Source organism: Xenopus laevis, chromosome 2S (assembly GCF_017654675.1).
Source record: "Xenopus laevis strain J_2021 chromosome 2S, Xenopus_laevis_v10.1, whole genome shotgun sequence".
NCBI lineage: Eukaryota > Metazoa > Chordata > Amphibia > Anura > Pipidae > Xenopus > Xenopus laevis.
The window spans coordinates 144448143-144472360 of record NC_054374.1 but is presented as its reverse complement, the minus strand read 5'-3'; the positions used below and the strand labels follow the sequence as shown (position 1 = coordinate 144472360).

Sequence of the window (24218 nt, the reverse complement as noted above, 5' to 3'; positions counted from 1 at the left end):
AGTGTTCTTGTGTTTGCTGGGATTGATCACTGAGCAGGTGCTGTGGGTTCTGGGCACAAGTTGTTCCGGTCATATGCAATTAATCCCAGACAATTAGTATATGTGAATACATTTACACCAGTCACTTCTCCTGTCTCGTTCCCTCGGGTCTCTTCCACAAGTCAATATCTTCTTAGTCTTGCTGATGTCCGTAAGTGACCTTGTCGGCCACCATGTAGAAGTTCCAGTCAGTGTGCAGATGGTGCCTTTTAAGTTATAATGCCTTTGTTAGTGGTTATGCATTGATCTCATTGATTATTTGGTTGTGTCAAGTGGATACAATGGTTAACAAAATGTTGTTGCATAGACAGAGCACAAGAAGTAGGGTGTTAAAGGGGACCCGTCAACCGAAAAAATTATTCCAAATCCTATTTTATCACGTTGGTCAAGCAAAATGAACTTTAATTACATTATATCAATTATTTGAATCTTGTCTGGGAACTTATAATTCTAGCAAGTAGGCAGAAGCCATTTTGTGGACACTGTTATTAAGACAAGCCTTGTATCATCTCAGAATCTTGTTTGTGCTCCAGAACGGGGGACCTGATGTCCATCCCCATTCACTGGTTACACAATTAAATGGTGGGTGAATAGAGAGGGTGAAATGTGGGGAGAGCAGTGACATCTAGGAAGTGCTGAACTTCTATTATACAATGTCTGGGTGACAGGTCCCCTTTAACAATGCAACATTGATGCTATCAGATACATAAAAATGAAACTCTCTTGTTGGGATCAGTTGTGGGGCACTATGGCAGACCCTGACTGTTTATTATGATAGAGCAGGGATCCCCAACCTTTAAAACCCATGAGCAACATTCAGAAGTAAAAGGAGTTGAGGAGCAACACATGCCTGAAAAATGTCCTTGGGGTGCCAAATAAGTGCTGTGATTGGCCATTTAGTAGCCCCTATGTGGATTGTCAACCTACATTGAGGCTCTGTTTGGCGGTGCACCTGGTTTTTAAGCAGCCAAGACTTGCCTCCAAGCCTGGAATTCAAAAATAAGCACCTGCTTTGAGGCCACTGGGAGCAACATCCAAGGGGTTGGAGAGCAACATGTTGCTCATGAGCTACTGGTTGGAGATCACTGTGATAGAGGAATCAAGTTTCTACCAGGCATGTTGGCAAATCCATTTGGATTATGATTGCAGTTACAGTGATAAACTGGAATCTTCAGGAATATGCAGATTAACTGGGTTGCTTTATTTTACTGATCATTTTCTGTGCATTTGTCTGTTTGTTAGATACACCAGCTTTGTTTCCAGACTTCAAAGAGAAAGAAACCCCAACCCCCACTGAGGAACTTCATTTCGAAAGTTCCATTCCTCACACAGACTCTGGAATCGGAGAAGAACACATTAGCAGTATATTAAATGGAACTGATTTTGATACCAGTACAAGTCCCGATGTCATGGGAGAACTTTTGTCTACATTGTCCTCCGATGTGAAGAAATCACAAGAAAGTTTAATGGAAAATCCCAGTGAGCTGCTGAAACCTGCACCATCAATATCTAGCATCAGCCAAAGCAAAGGCATCAATGTTAAGGAGATATTAAAAAGTCTGGTTGCTGCTCCATTTGAAATTGCAGAGACCGGGCCAGACCCTGTTCCATATCCAGACCCTGCCCTAAAGAGAGAAGCCCAAGCCATTCTTCCTATGCAGTTTCATTCATTTGACAGGTACGGCTGACATCTTGGGGCTCGATGTTATTCTTTTCTTGATTCAGAAATTAGAATTTCTTCTGCAGAATAATAAGCTAATTATTTAAAGGGGATTGTCTTTTTAACAAATGTTACAGACACCGATATATTGCTGTTATTTGCCATAATCCACAAGCTTCCCAATGATGAGAATATACTGAGATTATAAAATCAAACTGGTTTGTGCCCTTGCCCTCAAGTGTGCTTTTAGACTGCTCTCTAAGGCCAATGTAGTATGTGCAAAATAAACTCTTAGGGCTATGGCTGATGGGAAGACATGTTGCCCGCTATAAAAATGCACAGCTGTGGGCGACAAATCCCTTGAAAATGCTTCTCTGCCGGCTATAATTGAAATTGCTGATGGTAACACCCATGCGTGGTTTCATTCTTCTGAAGTTGCCTCGCAAGGAAACTTCAGGCGACTTCCGGATGCGTAGGTTTTACCATCAGTGATTTCAGTTATATCCAGCTGAGAAGCATTTTCAGGGAAATTTCTCAACGGCAGTCATGTATTTTTATCGTGGGCGACAAAATATCCCCATCAGCCATCACCCATTTCCACTAGTAAAGTGCTGCTTGAGGCAAAGTTCTCATGCTGCCTTGTGGCACAAATGGTACTGATTGCCCTAAGAGTTGTGCAAAGCAAAATTCTAGATGACAGATCAGTTACAGTTTAGATAAAGGGTGAGGAGAGCATTCCGAGAGCAAAACTGCTGTGATCAAGTTTTTTAATGCAAGACTTCATAATTACACAATATGTTTCGGGCCTATCTAAAGAGTAACTATTGGGAAAGCGGTAACCCTTAGGGTCAGGGCACACAGGCAGATTCGGGGAGATTAGTCGCCCGACGACAAATCTCCTCTTCTTCAGGGCGACTACTCTCCCTGAACTGCCTCCCCTGCCTTCCCGCTGGCAAGAGTTGAGCAAAGCACGATTGGCACTCGGAGCGATTTGTTTTCCGAAGCCGCCCGAAGTTGCTTCACGATGAAACTTCAGGCGACTTCGGAAAACGAATCTCCCCGAATCTGCCTGTGTGCGCTGACCCTTAAGAGGATTGATGCATCTACACTGAAATGGATTAAAGGCAGAGTGTAAGAACAATCTCTACAATTCCAGATCAGTTACAGGATTGGGAAGACGTGTTTTTTGGTGATGGTAACAGTTTGGCTGGACCAGGGACATTTTTTTATTAATTTTAAATTATTATATTATTATATTATAATGATATTAAAAAGAGAGACTATGTTGTCCCAAATTGGCATTAAAGCAGCACAATGAAGAATACATTAAAAATGAAAACACAATAACAGTGATCATAAGTTTTATTGCCCCTATTAAACTAAAAGGTATTGTGTTATATAAACAGGGTTATATATGTAATTTTAGGTTAATAATTAATAGGCCGCTAGGGAAATAATTTTAAATTCTAGTAGGTAAAATTTACATCTGGGGAGGTAGATACCAGGAAAGTTAAGTCAGACACGCATGGAAAGGAGGGCTCATTTGTCCAGGTTGTTATCTGAGCAGATTTTGATGTGGCCAAGGGAGAGTAAGTAAACAATGTTAATCTTAAAGGAGAAATAAACCCTTTATTAAAAAATAAAAAACCCTACCCCCCACCCCACATAGACCCCCTTCCTCCTCCCCCCAGCCTAAGTGTTACCTCGGGCAAATGTCCCTAACTTTTTACCTACCCCTCGGTGCAGATTCAGACATCACAATTCATGGGCGCGATCTTCTTCAGAAATCTTCGGATTGAGACCGGCATGGCAGCGCATGCTTAGTTGGAGCAATTTTCTGCGTGTGCGCCAAAACTCTTGAAAATTGCCGAAGCGCCGGTCTCATTCAGAAGATTACCGAAGCGGCTGAAGATGACGTCCCGTGAACTGCGATGCCTGAATCTGCGCCGAGGGTTAAGTAAAAAGTTAGTGGCATTTGCCATGGTAACACTTAGGCTGGGGGGAGGATGGATGGGGGTCTATGTGGGGTGGGCTGCAGGGGTTTTTTAATGTTAGGGTTGAATTCTCCTTTAAGTGTTTGCTCCTTGGGCCAGTAAATGGCTTTAACCTGGTGCCTGTTTGTGGGTGAGTTTTATTAGATCAGCCCAAATACGCAGGCTGAAAACAGCCTTTGTGTCCATAGCCTTATGTCTGGCCTATTAGATATCTGCAAAGATTCAGCTACAGTTCCCCTTAATTTCCTCATCTGCTGATGCACTGTGCATTGACTCATATGGTTCATCGGCAGATGAATTTTCTAACCTGCTTGATCTCCCAACCAAGCAGTATTCATAATACATGGACATCAGTCAGGATCGGTGGGCCCGCATACAAGCACATATTGTAAGAAACAACTCTTTTGTGTGTATGTAAGCCAATTGTTTTTTTTCCATTACAAGAACTGGTGGGCTTCAATGTCTTCTGAGGATGATTTAGATATGCACTAAGGCTGGGAATACTTAACAGACAATATATAACATTTTGAAAAAAGTAGAAAACCAAACCGTAAAATTCTGTTTCTCATTTCTCAGAAACGAGTAGCTTTAGGGTAAGGACACACGAGCAGATTCGGAGAGATTAAATAATCCAGCGACAAATCACCTCTTCTTCGGGGCGACAATCTCCCCGAAACTGCCTCCGGCCGGCTATAATGAAAAATCAACCAGCGGGGTGGCACTCGTGGCGCTTCGTTTTCAGAAGTCACCCGAAGTTTCCTCGTGGGGCGACTTTGAAAAACGAAGTGTCGCGCGTGCTATCCTGCTGGCGATTTTTCATTATAGCTGGCGGGAAGATGGGTGAAGGCAGTTCGGGGAGATTGTCGCCCTGAAGAAGAGGAGATTTGTCGCTGGGGCGACTTATCTCCCCAAATCTGCCCGTGTACCCTTACCCTTAAGATTCCCCAGGTTTTGGGAATAAGGCACAAACGCAAGATGAAGGTTAGAAGATTCAGCTAGTTGCCTATTATTCAAGGTGATACAAAAGATAAAATGACAAAATCAAGATAAAAGAAGGCTAATACCCTGCTACAGAAGGCACTTGTGTTCTTAATGTATTCAGCTGTTCAAGAGCTATCGAATATAAATGATGAGGTGATATTGATGAAAGGAGGGGATTGAGGTCTCGAGGGGCACCGATGACGGATTGAACAGAAGCGGCCTTGCTCCACACCTAACTGAGGCCTGTCGTCTTCACTGCTCAAAGCCATAATGGGAGGTGGCAGTCTGAAATGAGTTGCCACGGCAAAGAGTATTATTTTTGAAATGCTTTCACACAAATCACTAGCCCCTGCATACAACTTAGTTTCATGCTTTAATGTCATCAGGAGGCACAAATTGGTGTGTCTAATTGTTTGCCACCTGCCAGCAAAATGAGCTGCCAGCTTGCCGGACGGCTTTGATTGTATGTCAGCCATTCAGCAGATTGAGAGTGACACCATCAAAAATGGCTCTTCAAACTCCAAAGGCCTGCACGGCTTTTTCAGAGACCTCTTCAAGAGAGAGAGAGAGTGTCTCGACTACTTCGTTTGTCAATTAGTTCTCAGTGTATCACTTCCTACCAACCTCGTGTGTTGGGCTTTGTATAATTGCACGATAAGCTGTAGAACTGGAATCTGAGGTTCTGACATGAATAGGTTAGGGATTCTAGGTAATCACTAATCTCATCTTTGTCTTTTTAGACATTATTTAAAGTGTAGCCCTTCCACCCCACTCTTTAGTCAGATGACGGATTTAAACATGGATTTGTTGCGGTTTCAGCAAGAAGTCTCCCAGTTCCCTTCGCCATTCACTTGTTTTGTCTCGGATACAAATTAGAATTTTAGCGTTTGGTTGATTCTGGATTCATTTGTTTCTGTATTATTCGATTTCACTTTTGGTACAAAGGACCAGAAAATCAAAACTCTGGATTTTAAAATTGCTTGAAATGAATTAAACTGCTTGAATTTTTTTGTGGCAAATTTGCAGTTTAAGATTAAACTAGCAAATTTACAGAAAATGAATGTTTCTATTGAGTATATTTCATCAGTCGCTATAAAAAAAAATCTTATTTAAAATAAATGTTTATACAGAAGGAAACATTCTTATTGGATGACTTCCATACTTGCATTTATGTGCTTAGTATATTAATGGATTTCCAGTACAGTTATGAGATCCGTGATCCGGAAACGTCCGAATTATGGAAAGGCCATCTCCCATAGACTCCATTTTATCCAAATTATCCGATTTTTTTCCAAAATATTTCCCTTTCCTCTGTAATAATAAAACAGTGGGGGTAATTTATCAACACTGGGCAAATTTGCCCATGGGCAATAACCCATGGCAACCAATCAGATTGTTGCATTCATTTTTCTACTTGCAGCTGGCTTTAAAAGCTAATCACTGATTGGTTGCTATGGGTAACTTTCCATGAGCAAATTTGCCCAGTGTTAATAAATGAACCCCAGTAACTTGTACTTGATCCAAACTAAGATATAATTAAGCCTTATTGGAAGAAAAAAACAACTATTGGGTTTATTTCATGTTTAAATTAGTTTCTAGTAGCCTTAAGGCATGAAGACCCAAATTACGGAAAGATCCGTTATCCGGAAAAACACCCAGGTCCCGAGCATTCTGGATAACAGGTCCCATACCTGTATACTTTTTTAAAAATGGGCGTTGGTTTTGAGCAATCACTCTCTCTTCAAAGCTGCAAGTTACCAGCGGGGGAGGATCTAGCCCTCAGACAGAAACCAAGGTTCAGCAGACTTCTACTTCAACTAATGCTATTTTGCAGAGATTATTCTAATGGAAAATCAAAATTACAGAAAGATCCATTATCTGGAAAGCCCCAGCTACTGCTCATTCTGGGTAACAGGTCCCATATCTGTATCCCAAATGTATTGATGGCTTGGGAATCTGATTTACTGTATATGACTACAGTCAGGTTTAAAGTCATGACAAGCAGGGTATTTCTTCTGGACCTTCAGACTTAAACTGGACACTAGTGGAAGTAGGTTAAAAAATAAACTTTAATTTCTTTTTAACCCTCCCTTTTCACAACTTGCACCCATACTGACAACGTGCACCTGTTTTTATAATGTGAACCTGACTTGGCCACTTCAGACTAAGCTAGGGTTGCCACCTGGCTGGTATTTTACTGGCCTGACCGGTAAAAATTATGGTTGATTCCAATGTTATTAATAGGGGGAAAAGATAAATATATAGCAAGGCTGGTGTTTTTTTACAGAAAAGGTGGCAACCCTAGACTGAGCTGGCAATGTATTTGTCCATGCATGATCTCAAAACAATGATCTATCCATGTGATCTCAAATTGGTGATCACCTGATTGTGGAGCAAAAAAAATCTTTTGGATGAAGACCACATGGAACTGTTATGTGATGGAAATGCATAGGCCCCTGTTGCAATCCAATCATTAGCCCGAGGCCAAAGAATCCCATCAGCTCCGTTTATCCCATCACCTGTGCAGCCATATTCATGTGCTCATTTCTCAGCCTTTCCAAAAAATTGTGCCTTTCTGTGTATGGCCAAATTTAAAAGAAAATGGAAAGAAAAAGCGGGAAGGAGGTACAGATGGGAGACGTAAACCAATTGTCATCTGACAAGGTTTTCTTATACTGGTGACTTATTGTGTAGGACGATCCTTGCAGGGAAGGGCTGACTCATTGGCTAAAGTGAATATAGTGTTTAGAGAACAATCTGCATAGAATTGCTACAGAAGAAACTGTGATGTCTGACTTTGCTTCACTACATTTTTTTTTCCTTTGCAGAAGTGTTGTTGTGCCTGTGAAAAAACCTCCCCCTGGCAGTTTAGCTGTAAATACTGTTGGAGCTGCCAGTGGTGGTGGTGTTACCCCGAGCACTACACCAAACATATTTGCTGCTACTGGAGCGACTCCCAAGAGTATGATCAATACTACAGGTAACTTCTATCTCCTTACAGTCCCTAGGCCGATGCCATTTGTCACCCCCATCCCCTCCCCTTTATTCCCACAAATTTTCATCATCGGGACAGGAGCAATGGAAATTGGTGAACAGGAAATGTTAAAAACTATTGTATCTCCGGCGCATCCTCAGTGTCTCTGAACTAATGTGGGTGCAGTTGAGCAGCATGCCGCCCCTAAAATTCTCCTGCCCTTGGCCCAAACCTTTCCACAAATTCTGGCCTGAAAAAAGCCCAATTTTGGACATCACTTCTGTGATCAACAATGTCAATTTGCTCTAATAGATACAGCTAATACCTCAAAAATTACCTTTAAAGGAGAAGGAAAGGTTAAAACTAAGTAAGCTTTAGCTGAAAGGTCCATATAAATAAACCAATAACCCCTCAAAGTAATACTGCTGTGAGTCCTCTGTCAAAGAAAACACCACATTTCTTTCCTTCTATTTTGTACACATGGACTTCTGTATCAGACCCTGCTGTAATCTGAGCTATGAGTGAGCAGGGAGCGACTGACAGGAAGTGATGTCACTGCAAGCTAATATAGCAGCTGCTATCCTAAACAAACAGAGTCTAGAGCTGTTTACTCAGGTATGGAAAAGCATTCTAAAGAATAAAAATTGGGTTCTATTTTGCACTGTTGTGGCTAATCTATTGGCAATAAACTGCCTTGGTAGCTTTCCTTCTCCTTTAAAAACAGTTTTCATATAATGCCTCAGACACTTAGATTTGTTTTAATGATTCCACACTGGACAGTATGAAAATACCCTGCTGCCATTTTCATTTTCATAGACACATCTGTGCCTTCCTATAGCATGAAATTAGGCTATAAAAAAAAAAAATGATTTCCAAAGTCACTGTCCTTGTGCAGTCATTAGAAAGGGTGTCTAATTGCATCATTATCTCATTTACATAGGGATTTGTAGAATCAGTTTTTCTCCTTTGGCAAATGGTAAAAATGCATTAGTTGCTTTTGCCCTATTTATATCAAGTTATCAGATTTATCAGCCTTACAGGCTGCATGTGTAATCATAGCAGATTAACAATGTTTTTCATATTTTTATTTGTTTCCCATACACTTAATACAGGGCCATTGGACCCAAATGCATTCCTTGCACTAGGCCTGGTACAAAGTTAAATAGTTACATAGTTAAATCAGATTGAAAAAAGACATCCATCAAGTCCAACCCTTCCAAATGAAAACCCAGCATCCATACAGACACCGCTCCCTATTTTTAATTAAATTCTATATACCCATATCTATACTAACTATAGAGCTTAGTATCACAATAGCCTTTGATATTATGTCTGTCCAAAAAATCATCCAAGCCATTCTTATAGTCATTAACTGAATCAGCATCACAACATCACCCGGCAGTGCATTCCACAACCTCACTGTCCTGACTGTGAAGAACCCCCTACGTTGCTTCAAATGAAAGTTCTTTTCTTCTAGTCTGAAGGGGAGGCCTCTGGTACGGTGATCCACTTTATGGGTAAAAAGGTCCCCTGCTATTTGTCTATAATGTCCTCTAATGTACTTGTAAAGTGTAATCATGTCCCCTCACAAGCGCCTTTTTTCCAGAGAAAACAACCCCAACCTTGACAGTCTCCCCTCATAATTTAAGTCTTCCATCCCTCTAACCAGTTTAGTTGCACTTAGTCTCTGCACTCTCTCCAGCTCATTTATATCCCTCTTAAGGACTGGAGTCCAAAACTGAACTGCATACTCCAGATGAGGCCTCACAGGGACCTATAAAGAGGCAGAATTATGTTTTCATCCCTTGAGTTAATGCCCTTTTTTATACAAGACAGAACTTTATTTGCTTTAGTAGCCACAGAATGACACTGCCCAGAATGAGACAACTTGTTATCCACAAAAACCCCTAGATCCTTCTCAGTTAAGGAAACTCCCAACACACTGCCATTTAGTGTATAACTTGCATTTATATTATTTTTGCCAAAGTGCATAACCTGCATTTATCAACATTGAACCTCATTTTCCAGTTTGCTGCCCAGATTTCCAACTTAGACAAATCACTCTGCAAAGTGGCAGAATCCTGCATGGAGCCTATAGTTCTGCACAATTTAGTATCATCTGCAAAGATAGAAACAGTACTTTCAATGCCCACCTCCAGGTCATTAATAAACAAGTTGAAAAGCAAGGGACCTAGTACAGAGCCCTGCGGTACTCCACTAATAACACTGGTCCAATTAGAAAATGTTCCATTTACCACCACTCTTTGTAGTCTATCTTTTAGATGGTAAAACTAATAGGATTCTGACATGACCTGGTGACTATGTTTAGACGTTAAAATACATTAGTTTAGTGATGTGCATTACACAATTTCCCATTAGTGTGTTAATCTTAGGGGAGTGACATAGAAAAATGTTATGGACTTTTGATTTTCATTACTTTCTTCCCTCAAACCCCAAGTAGACAAAACAATGAAGCCATGTAACGACAAGACATTCGACGGCAGACGGCACTTCTGAAAAAAGAGGGTTTATTGGAAATCCTGCTGTATTCCAGCAGGATTTCCAATAAACCCTCTTTTTTCAGAAGTGCCGTCTGCCGTCGAATGTCTTGTCGTATACACAGTGGGGTCACTGTCTGACTGTGCACCTGATTAGAGGGGAGAGCGGTGAGCTAGTGCGGCCCTTCCCTTTTGTTTGCCTATCAATGAAGCCATGTACCCAGATTTAATGTCAGCCTGAAAAGAACTTTTTAAGGAACTGGAAATGTTCACATTACATCATTTCATTTCTAAAACAATCTGCTGTCCTGGCAGCAATAGTAGTGTCCCAGGGGCCCATAAATAAAATGCTAATGTTGGTCCCTAAAAACCACAGATTGCTTTGAAGAACGCACAATGTGAATCCAGTGCAAAAGTATTTGCCATTTATTTATACCAAGTCTCAACCAGGACTGACTCCTGTGTGCTTGTGAAGAGACTCCATACTGTCCCGTTTTTCATGGGACAGTCCCGATTTTGACTGCACAGTCCGCAGTTCCGGATTGTTACTGAAATGTCCCGACTTTCTCATTGATCTCCTGCACTGAACAGCCACAAAGTTTCTAAAACTCAATTGGCTTTTGGCAGAGATCCCAGAATACTGGCAGGTGCACTTTTGTAATAATTTAAGATAAGCAAAGAAACAATTGTAACAATTTAAGATAAGCAAGTCTCTTCGGGAAACTGGGACTTGCAGCTTAAAGGGCATTTCACCTTCATTAGCAAAACTGTAATAACACCTTAAAACCACCAGAAATACGTTCAAACTTTCCATAACCTGACAAATTTAGTAAAATGGACATGGTAATTAAGGGGCGGGGACATAGAAATGGGCATGGTCAAAAAAATTTGCCTGTTTACATGTGCCAAAACTTTTTTGTCCCTCTCTCTATTTTCAAAATGCTGGGAGGTATGCGTACTGCACTAATACATTTATCCCATAATAGGGTAAGTAAATTAGTTTTTGCCCACACTGAATGCTAATGCACAAGCATTTATAATAGATTTATAATAGATCTTAAATTAATTTAGGTTTAGAAAAGATAAGGTAATTCTGAGTGGATAAACCTACCCATTCCTGTTTTAATGCTATTGCCTTTAGTTTTTACTTTAAAGTGCATTGCTACCTGGGATATGGATGCAATTGACTAACACAGAACTTGAGTGTTAAATCTCACGCTCCAGTCTGGATATTTGATTTGTTAAAACTTTTTCTTTGTCATAGGTGCTGTGGATTCTGCTTCCTCCTCATCCTCCTCATCTTCTAGCTTTGTGAATGGTGCAACGAGTAAAAACCTTCCGGCTGTGCAGCCTGTGGCCCCAATGCCAGAGGATTCAGCTGAGAGTATGAGGTATTGTATTAGTGGATTAACAACGCTGTGCTTCTGATGCTTTTGTATTTTTAGTGTCGGGTCTATTCCCTGGTGTAGCAAGTGGTTAATAATGCAGGGGGTTGGCTTTCTTTGTAAACAGGCAAGGGAGTCCTTATCAATACCATCCAGCATTAGAATGAAATTCCCAGTTTGGGCTCACATTTATAATACAGTAGGGTCTTCATGCAGTTTATCAATGATGCAGTGCACCTCTGTCATTATAGTGTATGCAAACCTTCAAAAGAATGCTGGGTGTTATGAAATGATCTATATTGAATATATTGGAGCATTGGCTTGCTCAGTTATACCTGTCTGGACAGATCATAGTAATGAGTGCATTTCATTTTCTTTCCAAGCAATAAGGTCTATGTTTTGGATTTAAAGGTGGATTTAAAAGTGCTATGACAGCGTCCAGTGGTACCGACTTTCCCTCGATGCGTGGCAGGGTATCTCTATAATCGCTGATTTGCAGTGTGGGGACACACACACAGACACACACACAGACACACACACACAGACACACACACAGACACACACACAGACAGACACACACACAGACACACACACAGACACACACACAGACACACACACAGACACACACACAGACACACACACAGACACACACACAGACACACACACAGACACACACACAGACACACACACAGACACTCACACAGACACTCACACAGACACTCACACAGACACTCACACAGACACTCACACAGACACACACACAGACACACACACAGACAGGTTTATTTGGCCACAGAGAATGCAATCACCTTTGGTTTTGAAGGAGGCCAACTTGGTCTTTTCAGTCCAAGTCAGCAGTTTATTGGCCCGTGCATGGTGTCCACAATGGGCCGACCCCAACCGATATCTGGCCAAATATCAACTCAGCAGGTTGGATCCTTCCTGTCCACTGAGGACCATATTGGTGTGTTGATTTAGTTCTCATCCAACTGGACTGTTTGTCCCTGTGTGATTGGATCCTTGTGTGATCCAATCACAACCAGGGCCAACGATCAAATCAGCCCAATGTCTAGGTGGACAAATCTGGACTAGATCTGCGCTTTTGGTGACATTGGTGAAGCCAAATGAGTGCAAATGGAAATGTATGACGAGATTAAGCTTAAATGTAGGTAACAATACACAAGTAATTTTACATATCTATCTGACTGTTCAGCCTAGAGTCCTGCAGCAGGTCGGGTACCCACAGGTTACCCGCAAAAATCTGCAGTATCCTGCGGGTTGGGGGTAGAAGTTCCGGGTGCGGGTATAGATGCAGGTCGGCGGTTCTTCGGGTTTGCGTGTCACAGATCGGGCCGCATGTCTTCTCAATAGCGATTTTTACTTTTTTCTGATCACGCCTACTTCCAATGATGTCGGATTGTGGGTACGGGTCAAGTACGGGTTCCAAAAAATGAACCTGCGCAGGACTCTAGTTCAGCCTATTGACTGATCCATGTAGTCATCGCAATGTGGCCATCACAGTAAATAGGACATCTAAGATATCGGGAAAAAAGGGGCCAGTTTGTGAGTAGCAGTAGAGTAGGGAAAATCCGGTCTCCTAAAACCCTCCACTCTGCAGCTTACTCTTTAAAGGACAACTATTGCCCTGACCTGTTATGCATTTCTTATGTTAGCAGCCATGTATAGCACTGATGTACCAGCTCCTACAGACAGAACCCCTATGCAAAGACAGTAATGTTTCTTAAAAATCCAATAGTTCACCTGAGTATGATGTAATAGGAAAGGGGCATGAGTTTAGAGGGCACAGTATGAATACTTTGGGTTAATGGTAACTGGTGCAACAGTTAGTTCTTTAGCAGCCACTTAATGACTGAGATGTATAATGCCTGATGCTCAGTTTTTAGAGAGAGACATTTACTGCAATGTAGGGAGTGTGGAATATGTTTTTCATTAGGAGGCAAATACCAAGATTTTGTACAAGATTAGGAAGAATTCTCATATGATCCAATCAGAGATCATGATACATTTCTTTGCCAGGTGGTTAGCAGTATAATACAACTGTGCATGTTGTGTGTGTATTTTATAAAACATTTTGCCTGACAGTTGATTATTCTCTGAAGATCTGCTCTCATTATGCAGATCAAATAAGATGTATTGATGTTATTCTAATAAAGAATCAGCGGAAAGAATTTTCATCACTTGGTGTCAGTATGGCCATACTTTATTTCCCTCACCTCCTTTTTTCCCAGGAATCCATGTCAGTGGAGGAAACGGCCTTTCATGGAGTGAGGGATGTCAAAGCAGAAACTGGGAAAGGCGAACATTAGATATTTCTTTGCTTATTCCCCTCAATATGCTAGGAAGCGGATTAACCGATTCAAATAAATATCTGCTTCGGGAAAGTGTAGTTTAGCAACAGGTCTCATAGACACATTACAGAAATAAAAATAAAGCTTTAGAAAAGCTCACATGGCCACGTTATGTTTTATGTGCAAAGAGCTAATAAAAATGCATGCCAGAGGCCTCCCTATTAGGAATGTTTGGAAAGCCTTTAGTGGGGGTACAAGTTAAGCCTTATTTGTCTTAGTAGAAACATTTTTTGCTCTTGTAATGGGTAACTACAGAGGAAGCAAACCCTGTGGTTGCAGGAGGTCCCAGTAGGGTAGAGGTCCCAGTAGGGTGGAGGTCCCAGTAGGGTGGAGGTCCCAGTAGGGTGGAGGTCCCAGTAGGGTGGAGGTCCCAGTAGGGTAGAGGTCCCAGTAGGGTAGAGGTCCCAGTAGGGTAGAGGGCCCAGTAGGGTAGAGGTCCCAGTAGGCTAAGAGGTCCCAGTAGGCTAAGAGGTCCCAGTAGGCTAAGAGGTCCCAGTAGGCTAAGAGGTCCCAGTAGGCTAAGAGGTCCCAGTAGGCTAAGAGGTCCCAGTAGGCTAAGAGGTCCCAGTAGGCTAAGAGGTCCCAGTAGGCTAAGAGGTCCCAGTAGGGTTGAGGTCCCAGTAGGGTTGAGGTCCCAGTAGGGTTGAGGTCCCAGTAGGGTAGAGGGCCCAGTAGTGTAGATGGATCAGGAGGGTAGAGGGCCCAGTAGTGTAGATGGATCAGGAGGGTCCTAATTAGTGAGCAATGTCTCTCTCTCTCTTGTAGCTGCTTGTATTTGGCAATAAAGCTTTGTATTATATTTTTGTAGACTTAGAGGCACATTTATCAAAGGTTAAATTTCTTCTAATTCATATGAGTTTGTTTTAAAACTCCCTTAAATTTGAATGAATTCAAAATTTAACTTGGGGAAATTTATTAATAAAATCAAATTTTTTCCGAATTTAAATTACCCGAAAGCGCAGGTTTTAGGCGGCGAATGGTTGAATTCGAATTCTTAAAGGGCCAGAGTATGAGAAAATCGAATTCGAATTTTTTTTAAAAAAAATACCTAGTCGAATTTGAGAGTTTTGACCATAAAAAAATCGGAAAATTAGAATTTTCAATTCAACCCTTAATAAATCTGCCCCCTTTGAATCACACCTTATTGAAAAGTCCCCTTATACGGCAAACCCCATGTCTCCAACATTGAAGATAATAGATCCCATGTGTGTATGGAGACCAGATCTCTTATGCTGGAGAACATCTCTCTACTACTGGGTGTTTAGACCAGAAAAAGTAAATGTTTCAGGGTCGATAACGGTTCGCCTGCTAAAGCCAATAGCTTTTTACATTTGTGTTCCAAACACCTGGCTATATGGAGAGTTGATATCAGCAAGTTCCTGTAGGCATGCCAGGCACGCTAGCTGATGGCATAATGTATGGACATATGCCCGTAATGAATAATATATTCTGCCCATGCACCACTGAATATGAGAGACCCCTTGCTGAATATCACTTGCCTGGCATGTAATTAATGCATATCCATCTGGCCGCTTCTAAATGCCTCGTCATAGTGATTGAGTCTTCTCCCTCTTAAGGCTCTATACCTTGTGTATGCATAAGTGTATATTATGATTTATGCTGGTGTAATGTAAAGTTATAAAGAACAGGACTTTTTAAATGTAAAGGTCTAATGCAGTAGAAAGCTAAGCTGCTTCACTCCTATTGTCCCTGCTAGTTCCATATTTTCTAAGAGAATCTTCATAAGCCAGATTCTCTTTTATTCAAATTTGTGTTCTGAACAAAGGACATAACTCTTAAACATTATGGTGTTAAGCAGTGCAAGTACAGTGCATCAGTTATACCCTTCCTGGGTTAATATGAAATGCAGTTATTCAGGGTCTATAAACCTTCTTAAAGGATAAGTAAACCTTTAAAATAAGTGAATATAAAATTGATAAGAATGCTATTCTAAGAACTTTTGCAATTTACATTCATTATTTATTTTCTTTTAATTCCAACATATTGAGGGATACATGTATTGTTAACATGAATGAATTGTGTTACAACATTGCCACCTGCTGGTCAGTTTCCAACTATTCTGACCACCAAGTAGTCAAGGAAGTTGTCAGGAAAAAGAGGCTGCTCTGATGTTCTTCTGCTTAGGAATAAAATTTGAAACCTTTCTCAAATCTTTCCTAAGCAGAAGAACAGCCTCTTTCTCTCTTCCGATAACTTCTTTGACTACTTGGTGGTCAGACTGGTGGGAAAATGACCAGCAGGTGGCGCTGTTGAAACAAAATTCATTCATATTTATAGTACATGTATCCCTTAATATCTTAGAATTAAAAGAAAATAAATAATGAATGTAAAATACAAAAGTGCTTAGAATAGCATTCTTATCAGTTTTACAGTCACTTATTTTAAAAGTTAACTTATCCGTTAATAGTCTATGTAGGGGGGATCAGTTCTTTATTTGTGGTAAGGTCAGAATGGCCTAAAGACATAGGGCAGCAGTTTTTTAGCCTACCTTTACATGACTGCGCTAGTATCATTGTGTAAGGGGTAGTAGACTGGACTAGGAATGCAGAACAGGAATGACCTTGGCCTTTGCTAGTTTTACCCCTACAATCCCTTTCTGCACCTGAACATATCCCCCCATCCCTGATTCATTCAAATGAGATCTCTATGTGTCTGTGAATATCAATTAGTGAGTAACCTAAACAGAATAAATGTATTCTTATTTTTCACAGTATTACAGCCAAACTTGAAAGAGCTTTAGAGAAGGTGGCTCCTCTATTGCGGGAAATATTTGTTGATTTTGCCCCCTTTCTGTCCCGGACATTACTTGGAAGCCATGGACAAGAGCTTTTAATTGAAGGTAAATATTTACTGTTTCTTTTTATTATTGTTCTACCGAAAAATGAATGCGTGTTTAAATAAAATCTTTCTTAAAAACTTCATCTTGCATAGTTGGAGGAAACCCTCTGTGTTCTCATTCATTTTATGTTATTCGAGTTCAGTAACAGTGAGCTGCAGCCCCACAGATGTAGTTGAACTTGTGTTGAACAGGGCATAGCAAGCGCCCTGCCCACTGGAGCTTACGCTCAGAACCTGGCCAAAATATATAGACTCTGCAAGAAAGTCGGCTCTCGCACACAGTGAGGCAACTTCGGGCGACTATAGAAAACGTATCGCCGCATGTGCATTAGTGCAGGCGACTTTTCATTGTAGCCTATGGGGAAAAACGCTGAGGCAGTTCAGGGAGATAGTCGCTCAAAAGACGTGGCGATTAGTCGCCAGGCGACAAAATCTCCCCGAATCTCCTCGTGTGGCACCCTTATAATGAAAGCATACATACATCTGATTGGTTGGATTATTTTTGTGCACTGGGGAAACATTAGAGGATATTACTACCATAGTGAAACGTTCTGTTACCTGGGATCCCGTAGGAAGATGGCTGGTCCACGGAGGACTGGTGGCAACGGGAACTCCTCTATGGCTCCGGTCTTCACTGACGCCCTTTTGGGGCCCGGGCTTTCTGCGGCGGAGACAGCAAAGGAGCCAAGCGTGTTACCAAAGCGTAGTACAAGGGATCAGGCAAGAAGGTAGTCAAGTTCAGGCAAGGTCAGTTCCAGAAGTCAGAGAAGCGAGGTACCAAGGGATCAAACAAAAGCGTAGTCGAGTTTCAGGCAGAGGTCGGTTTCAGGTAGCGAAGGTTCGAAGGTCCAGGAAAACAGGCAGAGGGTCAAACAGGAACACGGACAACCAGGGCTTTTGCGGAACACTAGAAACTGAAGCCAGCTTGGGCAATGAGAGGAGGAAGGTATTTAAGGGAGCAGGAACCAATCAGGAGCAGGTTGAGGAAGGACAGGCACATCAACAGCCAATAGGAGAATAGACGCACCATTATGAGGTCATTACACCTAAGTGTTTTGGCGGGAGGGTCCGTGCGCCGGCGTTTTGACGCCTGCGCCTAAATTGATGCACGCCGGCGTTTATGCGCCGGCGCCTAAGTTGATGCGCGCCAGCATTTAGGCGCTGGCACACGGCGGATGTTACACATAGACTTTATGAAGGTTTTTATTCCTTGTATATATATAGTTGTTCTAGAAAAGCTTATTTAATATGGTCTTTGCTGTGCAAGTAAATGTGTTTATAAAGAAAAAACCTATCCACTAAATCTGGAAAATAGTTAAACTTGATTACTAAGTCCTGAAACTCCAACACTTCCATTTGGCTCAGAAGGACGTCAAACTGCTTCAGCTTTGCCTCTTTGAAATACAATATAGTTCTGCGTATTGTGTTTAACATACCAAGCGGAAGGGTTTCAGAGTCAGAGTAAGCAGTTGTGTGTATGATTTATGAACAAATGCCTTTAAAACAAAAAAACAGCCACTTCCCTGAGCTCCTATCTTATTATGTCTAGTGAAAAAGATATATTGCAACATAAAACACTTATCCTGCATGTAATTTGTCAGCGGCTCAGGATATCTGCTTTTCATTTAGGCTTAAGGCTGATTTCTTAATTGACAGTGTGGCATGACTATGGGTTATTTTAGAAGATTGATGTGTCTTTTAAACTCTTGTTTCATTCACAATATACATCTTTTTCAGGTATTTGCTTGAATATGCCAAAAAGAAAGTCCTTAAATATTTACTTTGGGTTATGGAGGCCTGTAGCGGTACTATGGGAGGCTGCTACCCTACAAGTGATTTGTATATATCAGTACTGAGTGCATAACCCATAGAAACTGTGTTTGTATTTATAAATGTAGAAGTTGTAGATTATAAATTATTATTTGATTTGATTAACATGGGGAATTTTGACTGCTGCTGCTGGTGGAAAACAGCGCTGGTCAAATCACCTTTCTCATCTAGTCAACAGTCCTGCTGTTATGGCTGGCACACATGAGACGTATGAATGGAGGTCTTCAGTCACCACTCCATGTGCATCAGCCAGGCCACTTTTCATAATATCAAAAGCATTAACATGGGCATTGTGTCCACCTCTGTTCTCCATTGGTTGACCGCAGTGGATAAAATGCTGTTTGCGCCATTAACTGTAAGCTTGCTTCCATGTCAAAGCTTCCATGGTTGGTTTATCAATGGTGTGGAAGGTTGCAGAAGATCTCGCCTTTGCAATTCCAGCATTTTAAGGATTTTTTTTCCCTTTTGCAAGTACCAGCCATACAAAAACTAGGGTTTCCTGGATCCTCTCATCTTTAGGGCAGAGACACACACTCAGATTCAGGGAGATTAATCGCCCATCGACAAATCTCCTCTTCTTCGGGGCGACTAATCTCCCTGAACTGCCTCCCGCCGGCTAGAATCTAAATCACCGGCGGGATGGCACATGGAGCACTTTGTTTTCTGAAGTCGCCCAAACTTTGGGCGACTTCGGAAAATGAAGCACACTGATTGCCATCCCGCTGGCGATTTACATTCTAGCCGGCTGGAGGCAGTTCAGGGAGATTAGTCGTCCCGAAGAAGAGGAGATTTGTCGATGGGCGACTAATCTACCCGAATCTGAGCGTGTGTCTCTGCCCTAAGGGGTGGGTGTGTGATGTTCTTAAAAGACCAATAAAAAGAAGCAAAAAGTCCTTCTTTAGAAGAGGTTGCTTCTGTATTTTCCCTGTACTGGATCTTTCCTACATTATAATAATTTTTTTTCATGGACTGCATAGAATAAAACTGCTGTAGAATAAAAATTTAATGCTTCTAAAGTGTACAGACTAAAGGCCTGATATATTACAATTCAAGCTTGCATTTTATCTGGCAATTCCAGAAAATCGTAATAAAATAAGATTATTATTAAATTCAAGTTTTCAAAATTCAATTTCAATAATGAAAAAAAAAATTTCAAACAAAAAAAATATATAAAAAATATCAACAGAGGGTTTCTTTCAATTTTCAAGCCATTTTAAATTTGTAGTTTTAAAAAAATAAATAAAAATAAAATGCATTAATGCAATTATGTGTTGTTTAAGGCAACAGAGTTTTGAGATCTGTAGTAAGTATTTTTTGAAAAAAGCTCAATTTGAAAAGCTTGATCAAGTTTTGCACAGTCTGATTTCATAAAATGCTCAGAATTGAAAATGATTAAATCTGATTTTGTGTATAAGGGGGTAATACGGCACCTGACCCCCTTCTCTAAGGTTTTTAGATGCATTACTAGGTACTCAAGGTCCCCCTTTTAGTTCGTATGTGGTCCATGATGTTTTTAAATACTTAGAGGCAAATTCACTAAGATTCGTAGTTTCGCCAGCGCTCCGCAAATTCACTAAAAGCCGAAGTTGCGCACAGGGGTAGCGTAAGGTTGCGAAGTTGCGCTAGCGTTGATTCGCTAATCGAAGCGAAGTTACGCTAGCGATGGTTAATTTGCATACGGCGCCAAATTCAAATTTCAATGGAGGAATACGTAGAATCACTACAAATGCCTGGGAAACCTTTTTTTTTTGCCCTACACATGTGCCCACTGTATAGTTCAGTTGCCATGAGTTAGGAAATGTAGGGGGGAAGGAGGGGAGCCCCAAAAAAAATTTCAATCTTTTTCAGCCTATCACCCATAATATAGAAAACCTTTTTTTGAAGCAATGCCTATCTAGTCTATTGCGCTTTGCCTGGTCTGAGGTGGCGAAGGAAGTCTAGCGAAAAAGGTAGCCTTCAGTACACTGCGCGGGTTAGTGAATTTGCGTAGTTACGTCCGTTGCGAAAATTCGCCAGGCGTAAGGGTGCAAAGTAACACTAGCGAATTTACGCCAGCGGTCGTTAGTGAATTTGCGAAGTAACGAAAATGCCCAATGATAGAAAATCGACGCTAGCGTTAGGCGCTTCGGCGCTTAGTGAATTTGGGTCATAGACAACACCTATTGGCTTTTACGTGAATTCACTAGATCTTGGATGCCACATTTTTACATGAGTTTTTGTTACATTTATTTATTTATTTTTGCATAATAAATATTGAACGTCCGCGTTTGAAACCCCTAATTCAAGTTCATGAGTTTAGTTTAGCAAAAAAATGTTAATATCAATAAAAAAATTTAATTTGAACACTGATGGATGAGCCCCATACTGTCAAGATGAAAATACTTCCAATACAATCCTATGGAACTTTCCTGGCACTGTACAGAAAATGATTATACAGGTATGGGATTTGTTATCAGGAAACCCATTATCCAGAAAGCTAAGAATTATATTATTATATTAATCAGTAAGCAAAATAATCCAAATTTTTAAAAAAAATATTTTCTCTGTAACCATAAAACAGTACCTTGTGCTTGATCCCTGCTTGGAAGAAAAAGCAGCCTTTTTGGTTTATTTAATGTTTACATAATTTTCTAGTAGACTTAAACAGGTTGTTCACCTTTGAGATAACTTTTAGTAAGATTTGCAATTGGTTTTCATTTTTTATTATTTGTGTTTTTTTTTGTTATTTAACTTTTTATTCAGCAGCTCTAAAATTTGCATTTGAAGCAATATGTTTGCTAGGGCCCAAATCCCCCAAGCAACCATGCATTGATCTGAATAAGAGACTTGAATATGAATAGGAGAGGCCTGAATAGAAAGATGAGGGATAAAAAGTAGCAATAACGATACATTTGAGGCCTTACTGAGCATTTGTTTTTTAGATGGGGGTCAGTGACGCCCATTTGGCAGCAGCAAAGAGAAGAAAAAGGCAAATAATTATAAAACTATCAAAAATAAATAATTAAAACCAATTGAAAAGTTGCTTCGATTTTGCCATTCTATAACATACCAAAAGGTGAACCACCCCTTTAAGGTATAAAGATCCACATTACGGCAAAATCCATTGTCCGGAAAACCCCTGGTCCTGAGCATTCTGGATAATAGGTCCCATACCTGTATTATGTCTGTCTGTTTATCTATCATTTTATCGATCTAATTTTGAAAATATTCAAGTCACCTTCTTAATAGATCTGGACAGGCCGTAATGTCATGGGGGCAGGTCAGTTGGGCGGGCCGGGCTATGATGTAGCTATAAGCAATTGGCTGATCGCCATGTCAATTGAGGGGGATCCTGCCCATTTTTCCTCATTTGGTTTGGTTTGATTATGACCTGGACAGCAGTTCTGAAAACCGGTGTATCCAGGTCAAAATCAGAAGGACGACAAACCTAATTCTAGTGCAAATACAGCTCATGAGCTTAGTATTCCAGGTCTTTTTGACCCTCTTCTTTCATAGTGCCTGATCAACTATCAATGCTTTTGTATAGTGATGGGCGAATTTATTCGGCAGGCGTGAATTTGCGAAGAATTTGCCCGTTTCGCCACGGGCTAATAAACTCGCGAATTTACAGCGAAAATTCGCCAGCCTCGTAAACATTTTGACTCCGGCGACGATATCGACCCCGGCATTAAAGTTATTTTGATGCTGGCGCCAATTTAGGCGACGATAAACGGCAACGATAGTGGACGACTATTGACTTTAATGGGCGCCGGCGTCAACTTTGAAATTCGCTAAATTCGTGGCGAAGCGAAACGGGACAAATTCGCCCATCATTACTTTTGTAGCTCTACCAATGAACTCGACAGTGGAGTATACTAATGGCCTACAACTTTGACCACAAATGTGCTACTTTACATCTGTCTCAAAAGAGAAGAACTTAAGGGTAAACTGTTTTGCTTTTTTAATTAATAATTACTTTTCCAACCATAATGAAACATCTGCTTGACTATTATAAATGACCATTAATATAAATGACAGGACTTAGGTTAGAAACAAGCATTGTGTTTAAATACGTGTGTGTAAATATAAATACTATAAGATACTTTTTTTAATAAATGGCAAAATATTCCACATTGTGAAGCGATTTTCTTTTCTTAAATATGTTTTTAAAGTGAAAGCACAAATACGATGGCTGGCTCTGCAAATTAGGCCAATTTTAAAGTTTCTTTTTCTAAATTAATCCAAGCAAACAAAACATTATAATTTAGTTTTCTGTGCTTGGATTACAATTGATACCAGTTGTGCAAAGGGTTTTTTTTTGGGCTGGTGCAAAGGGAAATCACTCAAAGGAAAACGTAGACAAACCTTGATAGAGTCCAGACAAAATGACTGTGGTATCCTGCTAGACTCCTACACATATTGTAGCAATAAAAATAAAACGGATCAAAACTGTGCTCTTACTTCATATGGATAGGGGGTTTCCTTTAACGCCTTCAGTGCCAGCAGGTAAACACTCAGAATGTTACAGGGAGCCCCAGTGGAATTAAAGGTTAAATGCAATTTAATATGCAACTTCCATTTTTTTCTGTTTATCATTCACATATTATAGAATATTTTTTTATTAATAAGCAATATAACTTACGCATGGATAGTAATTATTTCAGTTAATTATTTTAGTTTAAGGCATTGCATTTATTTCATTGTAGCTGCAAGCAATTCATCCCAGACTGGCTAAGGTCATGCCCTATGTGCCCCATTTAAAGGCTCAAAATTCAAAGTCAATATGACCCTAAAAGTCTACGTACTGTATTCTTACACGGGACTTTGAATGCGTTAACATAAGCGATTTCTATTGGTATAGAATGTTTTTTTTATTAGACTTTTTTTTTTTTTTGGTAATGAAAACACATTTGCTGATCAGAGAACTTTAAACCTGATCTCTTGATTCATAGTTGGAAAGCAGATCACAGGCTCTTATGATACAAACTGATGAATGATCCGAAAGTCAGTCTTGGGGAAGTGAAGTGGAGCAGCCAGGAATAAAATCATGATGTTCTCTGAGTGAAGCAGCAGTGATTCTTCTTCTTTGTCAGTGATTGCCTGGAGTATGGGGGGAAATTAAGCACCCGGTGTATGAGTCCATCTGGCGTTGTATGAGAGCATACATATTATTGTGTATAAGGATATATTTTACAGGTTATGAATGACTTTTGTATATTTTTAGAGTTTGCCTCACTAAGACTTCAGCTCTGATTGGGAGGTACTAGTCCAGGGGGTGGTGACCCTAAAGCATCCAGATGGTGCAGACCTTAATTATCCATCAATTGAGTAGTCTGCAACATTTTGTTTCCTGTTAATCTGCCATGTATGTTGCAAGGAGAAATATATAGACATATATAATCCCCGTCTGCATATGTTGGAAGAACAAATACATAGGGCTCATTTACTATTGGTCAAATACCGAAGGTTAATTAACCCTCGATATTCGACCCTCAAAGTTAAATCCTTCAACTTCGAATATCGAAGTCGAAGGATTTAGCAAAATTCCTTCGATCGAAAAATCGTTCGAACGATTCGAAGGATTTTAATCCATCGATCAAACTATTTTCCTTCGATCCCAAATTGCCAAGAAAGCCTATGGGGACCTTCC

At 40.5% G+C, this 24218-nt stretch overlaps 1 protein-coding gene across 4 annotated transcripts in view; it reads left to right on the top strand.

Moving 5' to 3' along the window:
• The window catches only part of LOC108709943 (neurobeachin), a 444274-nt gene that overhangs the window by 185366 nt on the left and 234690 nt on the right, over positions 1-24218 (top strand). For all 4 annotated transcript variants that reach the window (XM_018250245.2, XM_018250244.2, XM_018250243.2 and 1 more), the window contains 4 exons: positions 1282-1717; positions 7503-7654; positions 11411-11537; positions 16633-16760. In XM_018250245.2, coding sequence (XP_018105734.1) covers positions 1282-1717; positions 7503-7654; positions 11411-11537; positions 16633-16760 — 843 coding nt within the window. The remainder of the gene's footprint in view (positions 1-1281; positions 1718-7502; positions 7655-11410; positions 11538-16632; positions 16761-24218) is intronic.